Consider the following 20749-nt stretch of genomic DNA (forward strand, 5'->3'; position numbering starts at 1 on the left):
AAGATTTTAAAATGGATTTTTTTAACACATTAAAAATTATTTTTGTATACTTTTGGAAGTAATTATTATTTTTAATATGTATTTAGCTTCATCCATAAGACTGGAGGTCAGCAACTGTCATCTAAAGTGATAGGGGTCGAATTTTTTTTCCTAATATTTCTTATTTTAAAAAATCATTAATTTCTACCTTATACTACATTTCATAACAATTAATGCATAAATCCCTTAAAATCGTTTTTCCATTGATTTGTTTTGGATTTGCATATCTTTTAGGTTCACCAGTTTTACCCAAAATGCTGGTTTTGAGATCTTGTGCTTCATTGGTGCTTATTAATAAAAAATCAACGGTGGAAACTTGTAACCAAAAGATGCATCTACATTTTATATTTACAGTAAAATAATCCTAAATGAATATTAAAGCTGCTATTCTGCAAGTTCAAATTTGCCTATTTTTCTGGTTCGCAGTTTAGTAACGAATCGTATTATAAACAGCTTCTGTGGCCAACTGGACTAGCCAATCAATCCTATAATTTTTCCTTTTATTATTCGTGAAAATTTGTCTAGATTACGATACAATACATGATTTTTCATTATGGCTTGGAAATTATTTTAATCCAGCGGATAATGACCGGTTTAGAAGCCATACAATAAAAACAATTTATTTTTATTAACCAGACTAAGCACGCTTCAAAATGTATTCATGATCTAGAATTCAGGGATCTAAAGGGATAAGACAATGGTCAATAAATCGATGTACAGTACATTTCAAATTATGTTAGGTAATTAAAGTTACCCCTTCTATAGATTACAATTAGTGGTTAAATCGTTTGTACACTCAAGTTACTGAACCAACCAATCAAAATTCAATAAAAGTCCCCAAAGTTCTTAAGCCATTAAATAGGAAAACGGTATCATAAAACTTTGGGGACTACTTAAATAAACAGCCCAATGTCCCCTCCTTCCTTTCCTTGTGAGGGATAACATGTTTGTATGTACTTTAAAACCTGTAAAACTATTTCCAATGATCATCAACAATATTACCCTTTCCAGGATGAGCCCAGGACAAGTTTCTGGGGACTGGATTTGCGAGGCACAACTTGGTTCTGGAGGATTTGGTATTGTCAATGTGTGGAAGAACAAGCTAACAAACCAGGTAAACACTCAATGATAGGACAATGGCTGATAAATTAATGTATATCGCTAATGATGACACACAAAAATAAACCTTTTTAGATGAAAATTAGTGGTTTAAACGTTTGAACACTTAACTTAATGAATCAACCAATTAAAATTCACTGAAGTAAGTTGTTAAGCTAACGAATAAGAAAACGTTATTTCCAAACTTATGGACTAGTGTAATAAACAACCCATTGTCCCCTCTCTCTCAGAACCAGTGATAGGACAATGATGAGAAATTTACCAGGGAGGGAGAAGACAATGGGCTGCTTATTATTACATTAGTCCCAAAAGTTTTATGATAACGTTTTCTTATTCGTGGGCTTAACAACTTTGGGGGCTTTTTTTGAAATCTGATTGGTTGGTTCAGTAAGTTGAAGGTCTAAACGTTTCAACCCCTATTTGCAATCTACAGAAAGGGTATTTTTGTGTGTCATGATTGGGGATATACATCAATTTATCGGCCATTGTCTCATCCCTTAGATCCGTGTAAAATAACCCCCTCTCCTTCCACTCAATTTTATATCAGGAGTGTATATTCTACATGGGATCCCCTGCTCATGGGGGGGGGGGGGGGGATAAAAAATAAGTGGTTGAGGGGGAAAAAATGTAAAAATTAAGAAAACTGAAAACATTTTTTTCCATTTCCATTTAATTTTGAATTACGAATCCTAAAAAAATGTTTGTTTTTTTAATTGAAACACTTCATAGTAAGGTAACTTTTTCTTATTATTGTTAACTTTGAGTACCTATTATTTCTGTCTTTAAATCTGACATTTATTTTGATGAAAAAAGGTTGTAGATTAGTTCAATACTTATCACTGACACTTCATGTTAAACTTTCAGAAATAACGAAATCAGTTTGAAAAAGTGACAAAAAAAGTTTCATAACACTTTTTATATTAATAAAACTACTATAAACAGAAAAAAAACCTTCGAAAGTTGATCAAATATGCTGCTGGGATTAACAAGACAAGCACAAAATAGAATTGTGTTTCCAAGATTCTTTTCAAAACATTCAGTTTTTCTGAATGATTCAAATCATCAAAGTGAAATATCAAATCAAAATAAAGACAAATCAAAATCAAGTGAAACAAGAGTTGCGGGCGATTTATTGAGGTTTGTGCGTTTGTTCTCATTTATTTTAGTTCTTTAAGTAGTAGGGTGTCTGTTTATCTATGTGTCGTTATAGTGGTATTTTGGATAGTTCATAGTGAAATATTGCTGGTGAAGAATGATTCTTGGTTCCTGGGATTATTCCTTGGTTCCTGGATCCTGCAGCTCAAGTATTCCCCTAAATCCTAGGTACCTAGTTTTGTCCATATTTTGTATTAGCTGCACTACTTTTGAATATTATTGTACAAACGTCGAATAGCCTAAACTAAAAGTAAATGTAAATATAGAGGATTGGATCTCTGAATCAAATCTTTCATGTTTATGGTCAAAAACAGACAACCAGCCCTTTGATTGCACGACTTTTGTCTGGAAGTCCTAACAGAAGGGATCTAAAGGGATGAGACAATGCCTGATAACAATAACATCTCCTATTATGATACACCCCTTACCCCTTTTGTATATTAAACAAGTGGTTAAAACGTTTGGACATTTAACTTAATGAACCAACCTATTAAAATTCAACAGGTATAAGTCCCGAAAGTTATTCAGCTAAACGAATAAGAAAACATTTAAAATAAAACTTTGGGGACTAGTATAATAAACAGCCCAATGTTCCCTCCCTCCCTCCCTGTCCTAACAGTGAATTATACAAACATAATAAAAAAGCGAGGAGATGCCACCAGCAAAGAAAAAATATGAAAGCCTGGTATCAAACAAAATCTACAATGAACTAGTAGTGGGCAAAATGTTTGGTAAAACCCTGCTGTCACCCAACATGGAGAAGAAAAGGAAGAAAGAGGCGAAGAAGGTCAAAGAGGAGCTTGCCAGCAGGTTGGATCCCACCGACAGACGGTCAACCACTGAAACGTTCTATTTGGCTAAGATTAACAAGTAAGTCGCGCAGGGTAGTTGGCCTGGGAAGGGAGGGGACATTGGACTGTAAATTATGTTGGTACCCAATGTTTTATGAACACAGCACCTTATTCGTTGGCTACTTTTACTTTGGGTACATTTATTTAACTTAAATTGTTTGGTTTAAACTAGTATTGTACCAACTTTTCAATCATTAGTTTTAAACTACAAAAGGGTTGATTTTGTTTATAAGCATTGGGTATATTAATCAATTTATCGTCGATTATCTTATTCCTTAAGATACCCGGGTAAGACGTTTTTTGTTGTTTGGGCATTTTTTGGGTAGGTGGGAGTACCCTCCCTCACAATAGTTGTAAAACTATCCCTTGATCTATGAGAAGCTTCACATTAAAGAAAAACCATAACGATTCAGCGGTTAGCGAGATCTTTCGCTACACACACACAGACATTCTATTACTTTTATAAAGGGATTATTTTCTATAGTATAGTAATGGCTATAGGATATACGTGGATATATAGACAGGGGAATATTTGTCGTCAATTTACCTTGCCTCACATATTGGTCAGTTAGTTTATCTTGTAGGAAGGTAGGGGATGGAGTAAAAGGGGGGATATTGTTATTTTAGCCAGCTCCAAGTAACACTTTATCAGAGATCATGAAAATCTGGTGCAACATCCAAGTAATAATATATCTATATATTTAAGTCCACGCCAACCAAGTGATGCTAAAGATAAAAAGAGTAAGAACAAGGGTAAACCTGATCAAAAAGTGGAGCTAGACAACGATAAGAGACCTGTCATGAAAGGTGTTTGTTTTTGTATATTAGTACTTAGCGAACCTACTCTATGATTAACTTTGTCTGTCCGTCAGTCAAGCCGTAACGATATAGGAAAAATATGATTTTCTTGGTTGCTATTTGAGATATATTTTTGTTTGTTGAAGATGCTCTGAATCACTTTGGCCGTCCATGAGTTTTATGGTGCTTTGCCAGATGATTCCGCCTTCCCCTTTCCTCCTACTCTATTAACGAACTGAAATATAAGGGGGTTCCATGTTATCAACCTAAATTGACTACAATTTTTCCCCTGACATAATATCCACATATATTCTACATCCATCCATACATTGGATAGGGCAGGTATGGCAGAGAAGAGAGAGAGGGGACAATGAGCTGTTTATTACACTAGTCCCCAAAGTTTTAAAATAACGGTTTTTTTCCTTGGCTTAGCAACTCTGAGAACTTTGGATGAATTTTGATTGGTTGGTTAATTAAGTTGAGTGTTCAAACGTTTTAACCACTAATTTTAATATACAGAAGAGATAATTTTGTGTATCATAATTGGGGATGTACTGTACATCAATTTATCGGTCATTGTCTTATCCCTTAGATCCCTGAGGTTATGGCATAATATATTTGGTATAATTTAAATGTAAAAGTAAACCAAAACAAATTATTATGATCAGAAGTTGCTGAAGAAGAGACTCCTATCAAAAAAGAAGCTCCTATTGATATCCTAGTGACTGACTATAATAATGAACAAGTCGTAATAATTGACAGTTCTTCCAGCAATAATAATGCAGGCAATTTTCTACAATTTTGTTTAGAATAGATTTTAGGGATATAGGGGACAATGGGCTTTTTATTATACTAGGCCTCAATGTTTTATAATAATGTGTTCTGATTCTGTGGCTCAACAACTCTAATTACTTTTCCTGAATTTATTTTTCGTATTTGAATTTTCAAATGTTTCAACAACTATCCTCAACTTTTAAGTTTAATTTATAAATCTTTCAAAGGTTTTTTTTTCTAGGGGTACCTACCCTCTCCTAAAATAGGTATAGACTTCCAGGGACCTATGAGAGGCTTAACTGTAAAGTAGAACCACAGTTTCTAAGCAGTAGACTCAGATAAATATCATTTTTTGGTTTAACAACTTTGGGAACTTTCATGATTTTGATTGGTTGGTTCATTTAGTCCAAACGTTTCAACTGCTAATTTTAATCGGCAGAAGGGGTAAATTTGTCTATCACCACTGTGGTTGCACAATAATTAAGCCTCCATTGTCTTATTCCTTTAAATCCGGCAAGTGTAGAAGATTTTATTAAAATCAGAATCAAAAATTCCGGGAACAATCGAAGCACCAGAGAGTAAAGTGAACAACATAATCCGAATTCCCTACGACTGGTCGCTGCGACAAACCTGCCCGTCTGTGTCGAAGATTCTCAATGTCAGTATGAGCGATGAAAGCAGGTTTGTCGACAATTATAATTAGACTGTATTAACCTATTTTTGAAAGGTAAATGTTGGCTATTATTCTCATTCTTAACTCTGCAGTATGTTTCTACTGGTGTCAGAATATATTTTTGATATACTTTTTTGAAATAGATTGAAAACAGTTTAACAAGGATGATTATGTTTATAGGTAGCGTAGCAACATCAAAATAATAATAAAATCAGGGAGGAAAGGTAAATTAGACAATAAATTATTGGTACCCAAACTTTTATAATCATGTTATCTTATTCGTTAGCTTAAAAGTATTGGACACTTTCATTGAATTATAAAGTTTCAACACTTCAATCATTATTTTTTTATCTACAAAAGGGGTGCTTTATTTATCATCATTGGAGATGTAAATAATTTTTCCGTCCATCGTCTTATTCCATCAAAATCTTTATTGAACCCAAATTGTTACTAGATTAGAGTAAAACAATAGAGGGGAAGGAGTTAAATAACTTTATGTTCCCACCCCGTAGACTCTATGCCGACTTTCAATTGGGTCTTTGAATATCAGCCTATAGCGTAGAATATATTAACACAGTCAAGTCACTAAAAAAGAGCAAAAAGCAATTTGCTAGCAGACGAAATAAGTCCTTAACACTGGATACCTGTAATAATCTGGATTATATATCTATACTTAGTTCTTATATATATAAATTTGGTCATAATTAAGAACAGTTTCTCACAACTTATGTAAAAAAAAAAGATAAACAAAATAACCCTTTACTTGTGCCAGGAAAGTGCTAGAAGCCTGGGAGGCGCGTATGATCCAAGAAAAGGGAGAGGAAGGGTTCAAAGAGTACAAAAAACAAATGTTTGCACGTGGTCATGCTCTACACAGTCTATTAGTAAGTACATAATTTATTTTGTACTCTTTGTACTCTTTGTACTTTGAAAATATTAAATTCCAATTGTCTGTCCGTTTGTTCATTACAAAGTTTTTTTTATGATTTTTTTAGGCTATATAAAAATGTATGTTCATGATTTTTCCGTCCATAACATTCTATCATAATATCCTTATATAAAAGCAACAGGATCTGTGTCTGTTTTTTTCTGTATCGCATGATCTCCGGGTGTGCTGTTGTTTATTACACTAGTCCCTAAAGTCTTATACTTACATTTTCTTATTCGTTGGCTTAACTTAAATGACCTTTATTGAATTTAGTTTAGTTGGTGAGTGTCCAAACGTTTCAACCACTAATTGTAAGTTACAGAAGTGGTAATTTTGTGTATCATCATTGAGGATGTACATTAATTTATCTGCTATTGTCTTATCCCTTTAAATCCCTGGATGTGCTTAAAAATATTTATCTGTTTATGTAGGAAAGGTATCTGTTATATGGTGAGCCTCTGGACGATACACAGATAGATGATGAAGTTACAAAGAATCATATCAGATCTGTGTCCAATATTCTACCTTATATAAAGGATGCTCAGGCAGGGTTACCTGTCATTGTTAGCATTACAGACAGGCAGATAGATAGAAAGATAGATATATAATATAGACTAGAACACTGACAAACTAAAGTTACAAAGAACCATATCAGATCTGTGTCCAATATTCTACCTTATATTAAGGATGCGCAGGAAGGGTTACCTGTCATTGTTAGCATTACAGACAGATTGACAGACAGACAGACAGACAGGCAGATAGATAGATAGACTATAACACTGACAAACTAAAGTTACAAAGAACCATCTCAGATATGTGTCCAATATTCTACCTTATATTAAGGATGCTCAAGCAGGGTTATATGTCATTGTTAGCATTACAGACATACAGACAGACAGACAGACTGGCAGATAGAAAGATAGACTATAACACTGACAAACTAAAGTTACAAAGAACGAAAAACAGTAATATACTAAGATGTAGATTAGCTTCCCAATTTCATAATACTCAAAACAATGACATGTAAAAAAAAATGTGTACAGGCCCTAGAATCAGCTGTTGTGCATCCACAACTAAAGTACAGCGGCATTGTTGACTGTATTGCGCGCATAGGTAGTCGTTAATGTGTTCATCATACCACTTGCCAATTCAAATATTCTGATCAAAAAAATAGATGCCACTGTGAAACCTTATAAACATTATATTGGCTGCTATTTTGAATAGAGGGCAGATTTTTAAGAAGGATTTACTTAACGATATACTCTATATCTCACTATGTCTGATCCTCTATCTTATTTATAACGACACTGTTGGAGAAAAGGGAAATTTTTTGTCTGCTGCAAAAGATAGACTTCTGAAATTTTATGTGAAGATTCCCTTGATCACGTAATTCCATTATAACATTTTATAAAGAAGTCTAAAATATTCCTAAACCAATCACTCCTTAACTAACTATGTCTGTCTGCTTTGTGTGGTGTGCTGACATGGATCTTAAGGGATAAGCATAAGGAAAAAGGATAAGAGGATGAATACTCACCCCCTTTTCATGGTAAAATACTACTTCTCCATCCCTAAATTTTTAAAGAAAAATTAGCAGACGAAAATCAAAAGCCGCCCAGGGCTTTTTGTATGTCAATAATAAATGATAATGTGAATAAAAAGAAAAGTGATATTTAGCAAACAGCCGTGGGCGGTCAGAATCAGCTGAATGTTTATTATGAAAAAAATTTCCCCCTTTTTATAAATGAAAGGATTCATCTTCCATGCACAAATTGTTTTAAATAAAAATAAATTCTTTGTAATTTTAATTAAAACATTAAAACGACAATATCTAAAAGTAAAAAGTAAAAAAAAATATTTTTTTAGATAATGTTATTTTAGTATTTTTTATATTTAATAAAACAAGGATGACAACATCCATAAGTAGCGAAGCACAAAAAATCGTAGATGGGAATACGTACAGGTAGATTTAAAAGGTTTTTACTAAAATCAAGAATAGATTTATTGGATAAAATAAATATAAAACCTTGTTTTATTTTGTATGATGACGATGGTCAAAGTAAATTATATTAAAGATGCTCATAACAATGGGAAAAATTATTTTGATACTGATATCCCATAAAAGTTTGAAAATTGGATCAAAATAAACAAAGATCTTGGGAAATATGTAAAACATATAAAAATAGCCAAAAACCTGATAAAAGGCAGCCTGGCCGCCATGGTTGTTTTCAAAAAACAACAAAAAATTTAATTTTTAAATCCTTAAAAACTTTAAAAATTTGGAAAATCGGACCATATACACTGAAGATATGGAAAAAGTGTTAAATATATTTATAAATAGCCTAAAACCTGCCAAAAAGGCAGTCTGGCCGTCATGGTTATTTCCTTTAAAGACGGGAAATTTAATTTTGATATCTACATCTGAAAAAATTTTGAAAATCGGACTATAAACACTGAAGATATGGAGAAAAATGTTAAAGATATAAAAAAACAGCCAAAAACCTGCTGAAAAGGCAGTCTGGCCGTCATGGTTGTATTCTTTAAAAGACGGGAAATTTAATTTTGATATCTATAACTGAAAAAATTTTGAAAATCGGACCATACACTGAAGATATGGAGAAAAATGTGAAAAATATAAAAATAGCCTAAAACCTGCTAAAGGCAGTCTGGCCTTCATGATTGTTTCTTTAAACGACAGGAAATTTAATTTTGATATCTGTAACTGAAAAAATTTTGAAAATCGGACCATAAACACTGAAGATATGGAGAAAAATGTGAAAAATATAAAAATAGCCTAAAACCTGCTAAAAATCGGTCCGACAGCAAATGATGTTTTATAGTCAATTGTGCTCCTTAATAATGGGAATGTTGTCAAAAAATTTCAGCATTCTTTCTTTTATAGGAGCTGAGTAAATCCCATTTCCCCCATAGCGTTACGGACTGACTGACTGACTGACTGACTGACGGACGGACAAAGTGAATTATAGAGTAGCTTCGCTACTAAAAATTTTCTTTTTATTTTTAATTTAAATATTATATTCTAATTATTAAAACTTTACATATTAATTTTGTAATCCTCCCAGTTGAAAAGTGGTGGAATAGCAATAAAATTTAGCGCGGCAACAGCGCTAATTAGGCACCTGGGCCCACTGCCTATTTTCGTCTTCTAGTTGCTTCAATTCCTCTCTTTTATTTTTTTCTCTATGGGGATAAGACAATGATCGATAAATTGATACATCTCCAATAATGTAAAACAAAGTTACCTCTTTTGTAAGATTAGAATTATTGGGACAATACCTACTAGTTTTTACTCAAACAAATATTAAAATGGAATAACAGTGGCCAAATTTTTTTTTAGCAAACTAATAAGAATATACAACTTTGGGTACCAGCGTAAAAATAAACACATTATGGACGTGTTAACCAGGGGATCAGCTGTGTTTGATTGACTGGAAGACCAGTGAAAAGGCCAAGCCTACAATAGGCTCGCTCTTTGATAATCCACTTCAGGTCAAAAATTGGTTGGTACAAGAAGGTTGCGGGTTCAAATCTTTAAATCTTTACATTAAATATATTTTAAGAACTGTACTTATTTCTTTCTTCACATGTACCCAAAGTTTTTGAGCAACTGTGATTATGAAACTTTGGGTACCAGTTTAATTTACAGTTCAATGTCCCCATCATACAATTTTTTTTGCCCCAAATAAATCTTTTTTTTGTACCATGAAGGAATGGGACAATGGGCTGTTTATTACACTAGTCCTCAAAAATCTATAATAACGTTTTCTTATTTTTTGGCTTGATAACTTTGGGGATTTTTTAGAATTTTAAATTATTCGTTCCTCAAGTTGAGTGTCTAAATGTTTCAACCACTAATTGTAATCAACAAACGGGTAATTTTGTGTATGATCATTGGGGATATACAATTATTTATTGGACATTATCTTATCCCTTTAGATCCCTGATTTTCTTCCATGAAGTTTTCATGAGGGAAATAAAGAGATAAGATATTGACCGTTAAATTGCTCTTCTTCCCAAATGATGATATACAAAATTACCCCTCTGTCGACTACAATTAGTGGTTGAAACGTTTGGACACTCAACTTATTAAACCAACCAATCAAAATCTAATAAAAGTAATCAGAGTTATTAAGCCAAGGAATAAGAAAATATTATACAACTTTTGGGACTAGTTTAATAAACAGGCCAATGTCCCCTCCCTCTCTAATTTATCATACTAAACCAATTCTGATGTGTCAGGTTGTAGCGTACTTGGGCGCTGTGAGCGCAGATCCTGCCTACGCACATCTCAAAATTAAACAAGGAGCTGTGGTGGTCATATATAATACAGGAATATTTATATACGTTTAACTTGCAGGGAGCTAAAGGTATAAGATAATGGCTGATGAATTGAGGTACATTCCCAATAATGATAAACAAAATTATACTTTCTGTAGATAAAAATTGGTGGATAAAACGTTTGAACACTCAATTTAATGAGCCAATCAATCAAAAGTACCCAAAGTTGTTAAGCCAACGAATAAGAAAATGTTATTATAAAACTTTGGGGACTAGTGTAATAAATACAAACAGCCCATTGTCCCATCTCTCTTTCTGGTCAACTTGGAATTAAATAATTAGGGAAAGAGGGGACATTTGGCTGTTTAATTACTAAAGTTCTATAATAGAATCATCTAATTTGTTGGCTTAACAACTTTGGGGACTTTTGATTGGTTGATTCATTATGTTAAGTGTCCAAACGTTTCAACCTCTAATTGTAATCTAAAGAGGAGTAATTTTGTGTATCATCATTGGGGATTTACATCAATTTATCAGCCATTGTCTTATCCCTTTAGATCCCAGATGTTAACCCTATAAATACAATTGTGCAGGGTATCAAGCCAACATCCACAGGTTTTCTAAAGAACAGATGGCCAAATTCTGGAAACTATGGATCCAAAGAATTAAAATCTTCGAAGAAAGAACTTCAAATTAACCAAACCAAAAAAAAATCTTCTAATTTTTCTCCAAAAATTTGTCAAAACTTGTAATACCTGAAAATTACTGTGATTTTTTATGCTTAAAAATAAATAGTTTTAGTATTAAAGTATTCTATAATTATAAAGTTTATTTTTCAATATACTGTATGTACATAAAGGGGTCATTCGTTTGAAAATCTTTTTTTTTTAATTAAGGCAGAGATGGTGATAGGACAATGAACGAAAAATTAATCTCGCCTTAAAGATTATAGGTAGCTAATTTTTCAATTTGTAACTTGAAAGTGGAGAATATAATATTCTTTTAGCTTTTACCCTATGGGGAAATTTTGTTTATCATAATTTGGGGGTAGGGAGATTGATTTTTCATCCATTGTCTTATCCCTGTATATATTAAATATCATTTGGTATATTACCTTTTTTATTTTTTTTTTCAATTATTTTTTAGTAGCGTATCTACCTTACTTTTTTTTTTCAGAGAGTTGCGCTGAAGAAATGCAAGTTTGGAAGCGAGGAACTGATGACTGCCCGGCACAAGGCCCATTGGGCCCAAGAAGTAGATATCATGCTAAGGCTAGGTAAGTTAATTAAACTAGTCCCCAAAGTTTTATAATAACAACTTCGGGGACTTAATAAATTTTGATTTTTGTCTATTACGTTCCAACTACTAATTGTAATCAACAGATGGGGTAATTTTGTGTATCATCATTGGGGATGAACAATGAACATAGATTTATCGGCTATTGTCTTATCCCTTTAGATCCCTTATAAATCCCGGAGGGCTAGTGAGTAATATAGTAGGGAGGGCACATTGGACTGTAAATTACATTGAGCTGGATCTTTAAATCATTTTAGTGGTGAACCAAATCGGGGTTAAAAATGCCGCGCTGTGATTAGCTGAAATTCGGCGCACCCCGATCTAAATCACCATTAAAATGATTTAAAGATCCAGCTTTGGTAACCAAAGTTTTACAGACACTTTTCCCATTCTTTAGATTTAAAACTGTGAGAACTTTTATCAAATCTTAATTGGTTGGTTAATTAACTTCAAGTGGCCAAACATTACAACCAATAATTGTAATCCAAGAAGGGTTAATTTTGTTTATAATCTTTGGGGCTGTACAATTGGCAGCCGTGCATCAACCGCGTGTAAATTTTTTTCAGAATAATTTTTCTTTTGGTACATCATAATCAGTTAGGCGCTTATCAAGATAATAAGAGACGGACAAACGATTCGTATTATCCTATTATATAAAGTAGTAAGCTTTTTTGTGTGTAGCGAAGGATCTCGCAAACAACTGAACTAATATTACAAAAGTGAAGCTTTTTTTAGTTCCAGGGAAAGTTTATAACTGTTTTGGGGGAGAGTATCTCAACCCGCCCCAGAGAAACCCTTTCCATTTTAATACTAAAATTAAATGTGACTGGGCCGACTTCCCTCACCCCAAATTCCCTCATGTTTCCCTTGATGACTCTATTAGGGGCATATCTGATGGTAGTTACTACAAAATATAGGACTATAATAGGGCTTCAAAACGTCAAACTGTTGCCACATGGCATCGTGTGACAGTAATAGATAGATCATAAGGAATGCCTAGACTCCTAGAAAACTCATTACAATATATTATACAGCCAGTACTTTCAGACAAAGGTTCTTGAATCAAATGGTTAGCAAGATCTCTAATGATCTACAAATTGATTTCTTTATAGAATTCAACATTTAGTTCAGGTTTTTTGGCCATTAAACTTGACATAGATATCATAAATATAAATTGTATTTGAAACTCATTGTGAACAATTGTGAGAAACATTTGCTGATTAGAGCCTTAAGAAACGCGTATGAAGAAAGACTTTTGGCATGATTTATGTTGCGAGCTTTTGCATGTTTTATCTGAGACAATACTTCTTAAAAACTTATAGTAGAAAACAAAAGCTTTTTTATAACTTTCATAATTGCTTACTTTTCTCCCTCATAAATCATCCCTTTAACATTTGACTAAACCTTTCTATCTACTATATTTGTTTTGGACTGAATAATTATTCTATTCTTTAATTTCAAGGTACAATTTTAAACTTGTATTTTAAAAAAAACATTTTTAGTTACAGATAATATGAAATCATTTACAGTTTTCACCTAAACAACATTTAATTACACTAAGGAATATTAAACACTCATGGAAATAAGTTTGTCTTTTATGAATTCTGATCAATTGTTTTTTTTTACTTGGAATACACATCACTTGGAAAATAAGCATCCTTCCAATACTTCAGCTTTCTCACTGCAAACTTTCTTGTGTCCTTCTTACGTAGTAACCAGTATAATGGCATCATTGACTCCACAAGTCTCCCCATCTTTAATGAGAATAATATTATACAGTATTCAATTTGATCTTTGTAGTCTCCTGACAATCCTGTTGCTGTAATTATCTTGGCTATTGCAAAGAAAAGAAAAAGGACAAGAAGAATTTTAAATCCTACAAGTCCTAAGCTGACATTGTCTTTATCTTCATTTTCAATTTTGAAATCATTAACATTCATTGGCTGTGAAACAAACTTATTTGGCTCAACTGCTTCATCGTCTCTTTCATAGTTTGCCTGTTGCAAACTCTGGATGGATTCTCTGCTGTCAACAGAAACCATATCCAATTCTGTGGCTTTCAAAGCTACTGCAGATGTTGTGTCAATTTCTGATACCTGTGATGGCCCTGCAGACTCTTGTGGACATTTCCAAGCATCAATTATAACTGGTTTCATTCTAATCACATCTTCTTTACTTGACCTTGATTTCAACTCACTTTCATGGACAAAGATATCTGCAGTGTCAAGCTTTTTATCAACTTCACTAGTACCAGTGTCAACTCCCAATTCATGTACTATAATAACATCTTGATTCCCAACTTCAATTTGTCTTGCAGGAATTACAATATTCTTCCTCAAGGATATCTTTCTTGTTAAAACTCTCCATTTGATAACTACTCTTGAAAGTATTTCAGCAAAAAGTGGCATAAGTAGAAAAATTTCACCTAATTTACTAATTCCACCATAAGTTCCTATTTTAGATTCATCAATGTGAAGATTCAGGCTCACTCTAATACCTTCAATGTTATTTTTGTCACACATTGTATTACTTTGCTGATAGAAAAAGAAAAATTCATCTATTTGTTTAATTACACAAAGAATCCAGAACAACAAAGTCAAATGGTCATCTTCAAGCAGAAACATTAGACGAGGATATGCATTAAATAGTGCCCGTAAAGTTATAAGAACCATTATGCTGTAAAATGTGAGGTTTGCAAATCCGTAACCATCATAGAGCATACAAATGACACTTGGAAACCTGTAAAGTAGGTCTATGGTAGTTTCTGGAGCAAGATCAAACAAAGATCTTCCAAACACCCTTATTGTAATTGTTGAACCAAATATCATTACAATTATTTTCATTATGTAATGTAAAAAACTAGTTTTAGACTCAGGAATTGATTGATAATACTGATAAAGTATAACCAGACTGATGTCATTGATGACTGTCTTTAAAATTTCTACAATACAACTGTAGACACTCGGATTCCAAGGGCTTATTTGGAGCCAAATGGCATAAATCACTAACAATGATATTTCTTTTCTGTTCATGATTTTAGTTGGTCTTATCTGGGTGAAGATTTATAGTCAATTGACCAATAACAGAGAATTATTTTCTCTTTGGGATTTACATCAAATATTAATTGTGTTGTTATAGAGACTTGAATATCTTAATACTAGTAAAACTAGTTATGTATGAAATATTAGGATATTTTATAAATTCAATATGCAAATACTAAAATAATTTTTACATGACGTAATTGTACAAAAATGTAATGTTGTCATGACGAGTAATCTTATTTTTTACTAAATTTTTATATTCTGTATTAATAGAGGATAACCTATAAAATACATTTTTTTAGAATTAAAATTTATTTGATTTCATGCATAATTGGATAAAAATGTCAAGTGCCCTATTAAAGGTGGTAGTTGCACTAAATGCATTTGAACTTGAATTTAGTGAACCACATATTTTTTCCTGTTTAATAGTTTAAAACTATGTTTATAAGGCAAATATTTGAAAGAATTTCAATTTTCTACCACATATTTTTAAAAATATCAAAACTGAAATATTAACTTTTACCTACACAAATTAGACATTTTTGGACTTAACTTAAAAACTGCCTAGTAAAACATTTAAAGATTCACTTTTAGAAGTAACCCCCTCTCAGTAAATACACTTCGTGCAACTATCCCTTTTAACTGGATTTTAAAAATTTAAAATCAATATAATTAAAAATATTACCTACCTATTTATCTTTCATAAAATTTTCAAAATTTTCAATTTAACAAACTTACAATACAAATATAAATTAGTTTAAGATTGTCCTTTTATTTGAAATTACCTTGTTTTCTCTCTTTTATTTTTTTCTATCTATAACTATTTTTTTGCTTGCATGTTTTGTTGTTTTTACAATGCTATTTTCTTTACTTAACCCTTACAGCTCGGGCCCCAATTCCCACCTTAATAGATCGGGGGGGGGGGGGGGGGGGCTCCAAGAGCCCCCCCCCCTCTATCTCGGCTCCTGTTACAGATAAAGACGTAAAATTTTTTTCTGGTGGTTCATGTGTATTTTTAGAGAAAATTACTTTTTCTAGTCATAGCGGCCAGGCCGCTCCTTAGCCGCTTTTTAGCGGCCAGCCGCTAAATTTTAAAACAGCTGTAGAGCGGCCAATTTTGCAGCTAGGATGACCAAATTTTAGGACGAACTTTTATTTTTCATAACAAAAAAATTACTTTTTCTGATCATCGCCAAAAAACGGAAAATAACGGAAACCGCCATTTTCGGCGGTTACGGCGGTAAAACGGCGGTTGGTGGCGCCAATTAATATTTTTATCTGTTTGATGTTGCTCAAGGATTTACCAAAAAAAATTATAGGACTTTAGCTGTAATAGAAGCCACGATATTCATGATATTTGTCTGTAGTAAAAGCCGGACAAAAATCGGTCATAAAGTCGTTCAGGGATCGGTCAAACGGTAATAACACAACTTTTCTCAGAAGGTCATTGATATCTAAGTATTCACCAAAAAAATTTTAGGTTTCTCCTTATACACAAAAGTCATAATGTAGAAATTAAGATTTATTTAGAATTTTTGTCAAATTTTGGTGCTACCCAACCGACTTTTACCGGACATTACGACCGACACAGACCAGATGTCCTAATAAAATCAACTCTTGCCGACGTATAATTACTAAACTTAAAAAGTCATGAAGTCACAGCACTCCATCTTACCTACAAAAAAAATGAGATTGAAAAAACTAGAGGGGGGGGCTCTTGGAGCCCCCCCCCCCCCCCCCCCCCAATCTGTAAGGGTTAATGTTTAATATTTTTATTTTTAGTTGAGTAGATTTAAGAGTTAAATGATCATTATGAAAAGTTTTAGTAAGATTTAGTAATTTTGAGGTGATTTATTGGCCCATTATCAAGCGCAACTCATTCGAATCTTTTCAAAAAAGGCTAATATGACATCTATTGGTTGAAAGACAAGTGTACTTGATAAAGATATGACTACATATTTCTTATATTGATAATTTGATACCTACCACTTTTTACACTTACACCTACCCAAAACTAGCCTAAAACCTTTCAGGGACCTATAAGAAGCTTTATTGTAATGGAGAACAATACCGGTTCAGTGGTTGGGGAGAATCTTTAAAAAAAGCTTACTGCTTTTTATGAAAGGATAATGATTTATTTATTGTTTATCTCTCTAGATCACGGGAACGTAGCAAAATGTATGCCAGTACCAGTGGGTCTTGACCAAGGGAGTGAAGATTTCTGTCTATCTATCTATCTGTCTGTCTATGTATCTTCTTATGTTATGATAATGGTCGATCTAATTATCTAGATCACGAGAACGTGGTAAACTGTATGCCAGTACCAGTGGGTCTGGACCAAGGCAGCGAAGTTTTCTATCTATCTATCTGTCTGTCTATCTATCTATCTGTCTATCTATCTATCTGTCTATCTATTTATCTGTCTTTATATTTTCTTATATTAGGATAATGATCTATCTATCTACCTAGATCACGAGAACGTGGTAACGTGTATGCCAGTTCCAGTGGGTCTTGACCAAGGCAGCGAAGATTTCTATCTCTCCATCTATCTATCTTTCTGTCTATCTTATATAAGGATAATGATTTATCTATCTATGTAGATCACGAGAACGTAGTAAAGTGTATGCCAGTACCAGTGGGTCTTGACCAAGGGAGCGAAGATTTCTATCTATCCGTCTATCTATCTATCTGTCTGTCTATCTATATTAGGATAATGATCTATCTATCTATGTAGATCACGAGAACGTGGTAACGTGTATGCCAGTACCAGTGGGTCTTGATCAAGGCAGCGAAGATTTCTATCTCTCCATCTATCTATCTTTCTGTCTATCTTATATAAGGATAATGATTTATCTATCTATGTAGATCACGAGAACGTAGTAAAGTGTATGCCAGTACCAGTGGGTCTTGACCAAGGGAGCGAAGATTTCTATCTATCAATCTTTCTGTCTTGTCTGTCTGTCTGTCTATCTATCATTTACTAAGTATATTTGCGATTACTTTTATTTAATGAAATCTTCCAATTTTTAACATGTACAAAACGGCCTGCTTAATTGCTTCAAGATCCATGTCAGATCTATATAGGAAATAAATGTCTATAAACGAGCTCAAGTTTTCCAAGGAATATATGATTAAAACTCATAGTGCTCCAATAATCCATAATAAACTCTCATTGCCCAGAACGATAAGACCCATTATTTTACTTTATTAAAAATAAATTCATTTTTTTCATTTCATGTTGCTATTTACCTTATATTGATGTATTTAATTTCTAATCATAAAAAAGAAAATTTAAATTTATAATATGATAAATTTAAGAAAACTATGTTTTAAAAGAATTCGATTGTGGCGACATTTTGTGTGTTCAAATATTAAACTAAAATTGTAATCATCATCATTAACCCTTTGGTGATGATAATGTAAAGAAAAAAATATAATTTAAAAAAATCTTTTAAAAATCATTTAAATTATTAAATATTTACTTTCTTTTAGATAGTAATGCCGGGTGAGGAAAATAGATTTATTGAGAAATAGATATGCATATAGAAAACTAGCCAATAGGGAGATAATTATATCGAGCCAACTCTAGTCTTATAATATGATAATGATCTAAATATCTGTGTAGATCACGAGAACGTAGTAAAGTGTATGCCAGTACCCGTGGGTCTTGACCAAGGGAGCGAAGATTTACCCAGGTAATTATAGTGGAGCGGCGGCGTTTCTTCACATTTCCATCTCCTTTAAGCATCTACCATAACTTATTTTTTAGTTGAGTTATTTTGAGTTTTAAGTTTGATTTCTAAAAGTATAATAGCTAGATTTATAGTTTGAATACATCATAATATTAACATTTAGTCTGTGTATGGAGTATTGTGAATCCGGAGACCTGCGCAGAGTGTTGAATAAGCCGGAGAATTGTCGCGGCCTCCCAGAGGGACAAATATTACTCCTGCTAAGAGATGTCTCAGCTGCTATTGGTTATTTACATAACAGGTGATATACCCAATAATTATACACAAAACTACCCCTTCTGTAGATGACAATTAATAGTTCAAATATTACTTCTGCTAAATGATGTCTCCGCTGCCATTGGATAATGATATTTACATAACAGGTATCAATCAAACATGGATCGGTTATCCTTATATAAAAGTAACAGGATCTCTATCTCTCTGTCTGTCTGTGTACCGAAGGATCCCGCTAATCGCTGAACCGATAAGGTTATCATCTACAGGGTAGCTTCTCTTAGGTCCTGGGAAGGGTTTAAGCTAGTTTGGGGGGAGGATACCCCCCCCCTTTCAATTTCCCAATAATGATAGGTAAACAAAAAGACCCTTTTGACAGAAAAGGGAGGCAGCGGTTCTGACACTTTTGCGTAAACAGTGATTATAGGCTTTGTCTTAAAAGTGAGAGGACAGATTATATCACAAAAAAAAGTTTCCTTTAGGGATGTAGTTTTCCTATTTAAAAAAAAAAGATTGGACTTGGCCTCCAGGTTCAGGTGCTGCAGGCCTCCAGATTGTCGCTGGACATTCAAAAAGATGCATATATTTTGTTTTATAACCTGACTTTTAACTCTACAAAATAATTTTTTTGCAGCCTGCAGCACCTGAACCTGGAGGCCAAATCAATTTTTTTTTAAATAGGAAAACTACATCCCAAAAGTAATGTGAGATAATCTACCCTCTCACTCCAAAGACAAAGCCTATAATCACTGGTAATGCAAAAGTGTTAGAACCGCTGCCCCCCCCCCCCTATCAAAAATGATTGTTTAGACGAATAATTCATCGAGATTTGAAGCCAGAAAATGTTGTGTTAAAATCCACAGATTCGAGGATTATATTCAAACTCATAGATCTGGGCTATGCTAAGGTAGGATATAATTTCCTTTTCATAGGAACAGATACCTACTCTTATTACCAAGTCTTTTAATTAATAACTAGGTACCTATTGAACTTCGAATTTTTAGGGAAGCTTTACACTAGCTATTTAAATTTTAAGTTTATATAAGCTTTGAGTTGGTTTTAGACTTAATATACTCCCTTCTTTCCTCTTTGGATCAAATAATGGTCAATAAATTGATGTATATCCCCATTGATTATACACAAAATTACCCCTTCTGTAGTTTACAATTAGTGGTTGAAACGTTTAGACACTCATTTAAAAAACAACCAATCAAAATTCAATACATGTGCCCAAAGTTGTGAAGCCAAACGTTATTATAAAACTTTGGGTACTTTCAGGAGCTAGGAGCCTCCAGCCTGGCCAAATCCTTTGTTGGAACCCTGCAGTATGTGGCACCAGAACTGTTTCTGGAGAAAGATTACACCAAGTCCGTCGACTACTGGTCTCTGGGACTTATTTGCTATGAGGTAGGTTTTAGTTAATTTTAAAATATTATGAAGATTCCTATAACAGTTAAGTTCGATTTAGGAAGCGTAGTAGCTCTATAATCGTTACTAGAAAGTCAAAAATACGTCGATTGAAAAAATGCTGATTTTTTAACTTTTTTGACACCAACTTCTTGTATGATAAATTTACCTATTCATCTGTTTTTTAAAAGCGAAGCTTTTCTATAATTAGGGTCGGTCCGTCCGTCCGTCCGAGATAGATAGCTTTTATTCGTTAATTTAGGCATGTTAGAATTGTCCTATCGATTTCAAACTTTGCATGATGATTCCTGTAGTAGTTGGGTACGATTTAGAAAGCGTAGCAACTCTATAATCATTACCAGAATGTCCGTACGTCCATTTTAAACATGTTGATTTTTCTACTT

At 33.2% G+C, this 20749-nt stretch overlaps 1 protein-coding gene across 2 annotated transcripts in view; it reads left to right on the plus strand.

The window, feature by feature from the left end:
* Positions 1-20749, plus strand: part of LOC145333082 (inhibitor of nuclear factor kappa-B kinase subunit beta-like) — a 43905-nt gene that overhangs the window by 1210 nt on the left and 21946 nt on the right. The window contains exons 1-7 of one of the 2 annotated variants that reach the window (XM_080178236.1): positions 1051-1153; positions 11533-11588; positions 11813-11912; positions 18599-18668; positions 18829-18966; positions 19749-19845; positions 20217-20345. In XM_080178236.1, the coding sequence (XP_080034362.1) occupies positions 11855-11912; positions 18599-18668; positions 18829-18966; positions 19749-19845; positions 20217-20345 (492 nt within the window). In that variant the 5' untranslated portion in view covers positions 1051-1153; positions 11533-11588; positions 11813-11854. Of the gene's footprint in view, positions 1-1050; positions 1154-11532; positions 11589-11812; positions 11913-18598; positions 18669-18828; positions 18967-19748; positions 19846-20216; positions 20346-20749 lie in introns of those variants that run through there. The other variant, XM_080178235.1, reaches the window with a different exon arrangement.

This window comes from Acartia tonsa, chromosome 12 (assembly GCF_053477335.1).
Source record: "Acartia tonsa isolate MP-2025a chromosome 12, ASM5347733v1, whole genome shotgun sequence".
Classification (NCBI taxonomy): domain Eukaryota; kingdom Metazoa; phylum Arthropoda; class Copepoda; order Calanoida; family Acartiidae; genus Acartia; species Acartia tonsa.